Below are 390 nucleotides of genomic sequence, written 5' to 3' on the forward strand. Positions count from 1 at the left end.
GTGGGACGCGCGCGGCTGCGAGCCTGCGGGACATGCCCCCCGCGCCGGCTCCTTGCTGGCGGCCATGAAGAGGCAGAACGTGCGGACTCTGTCCCTCATCGTCTGCACCTTCACCTACCTGCTGGTGGGCGCCGCCGTCTTCGACGCCCTCGAGTCGGACCACGAGATGCGCGAGGAGGAGAAACTCAAGGCGGAGGAGATCCGGATCAAGGGGAAGTACAACATCAGCAGCGAGGACTACCGGCAGCTGGAGCTGGTGATCCTGCAGGCGGAGCCGCACCGCGCCGGCGTCCAGTGGCGCTTCGCCGGCTCCTTCTACTTTGCCATCACGGTCATCACCACCATAGGTAAGGGCTGGGCGCGCCGCCGCCGGGCTCCGCGCGCCCCAGG

The 390-nt window shown here is 68.5% G+C and overlaps 1 protein-coding gene across 1 annotated transcript in view; it reads left to right on the forward strand.

Moving 5' to 3' along the window:
* The first annotated feature begins 21 nt into the window (after positions 1 to 21).
* The window catches only part of LOC105306490 (potassium channel subfamily K member 9), an 82474-nt gene continuing 82105 nt past the window's right edge, over positions 22 to 390 (forward strand). The window contains exon 1 of the mRNA XM_011381534.1: positions 22 to 347. Coding sequence (XP_011379836.1) covers positions 65 to 347 — 283 coding nt within the window. The 5' untranslated portion in view covers positions 22 to 64. The remainder of the gene's footprint in view (positions 348 to 390) is intronic.

This window comes from Pteropus vampyrus, unplaced genomic scaffold (genome assembly GCF_000151845.1).
Source record: "Pteropus vampyrus isolate Shadow unplaced genomic scaffold, Pvam_2.0 Scaffold438, whole genome shotgun sequence".
In the NCBI taxonomy this organism is placed as follows: Eukaryota; Metazoa; Chordata; class Mammalia; order Chiroptera; family Pteropodidae; genus Pteropus; species Pteropus vampyrus.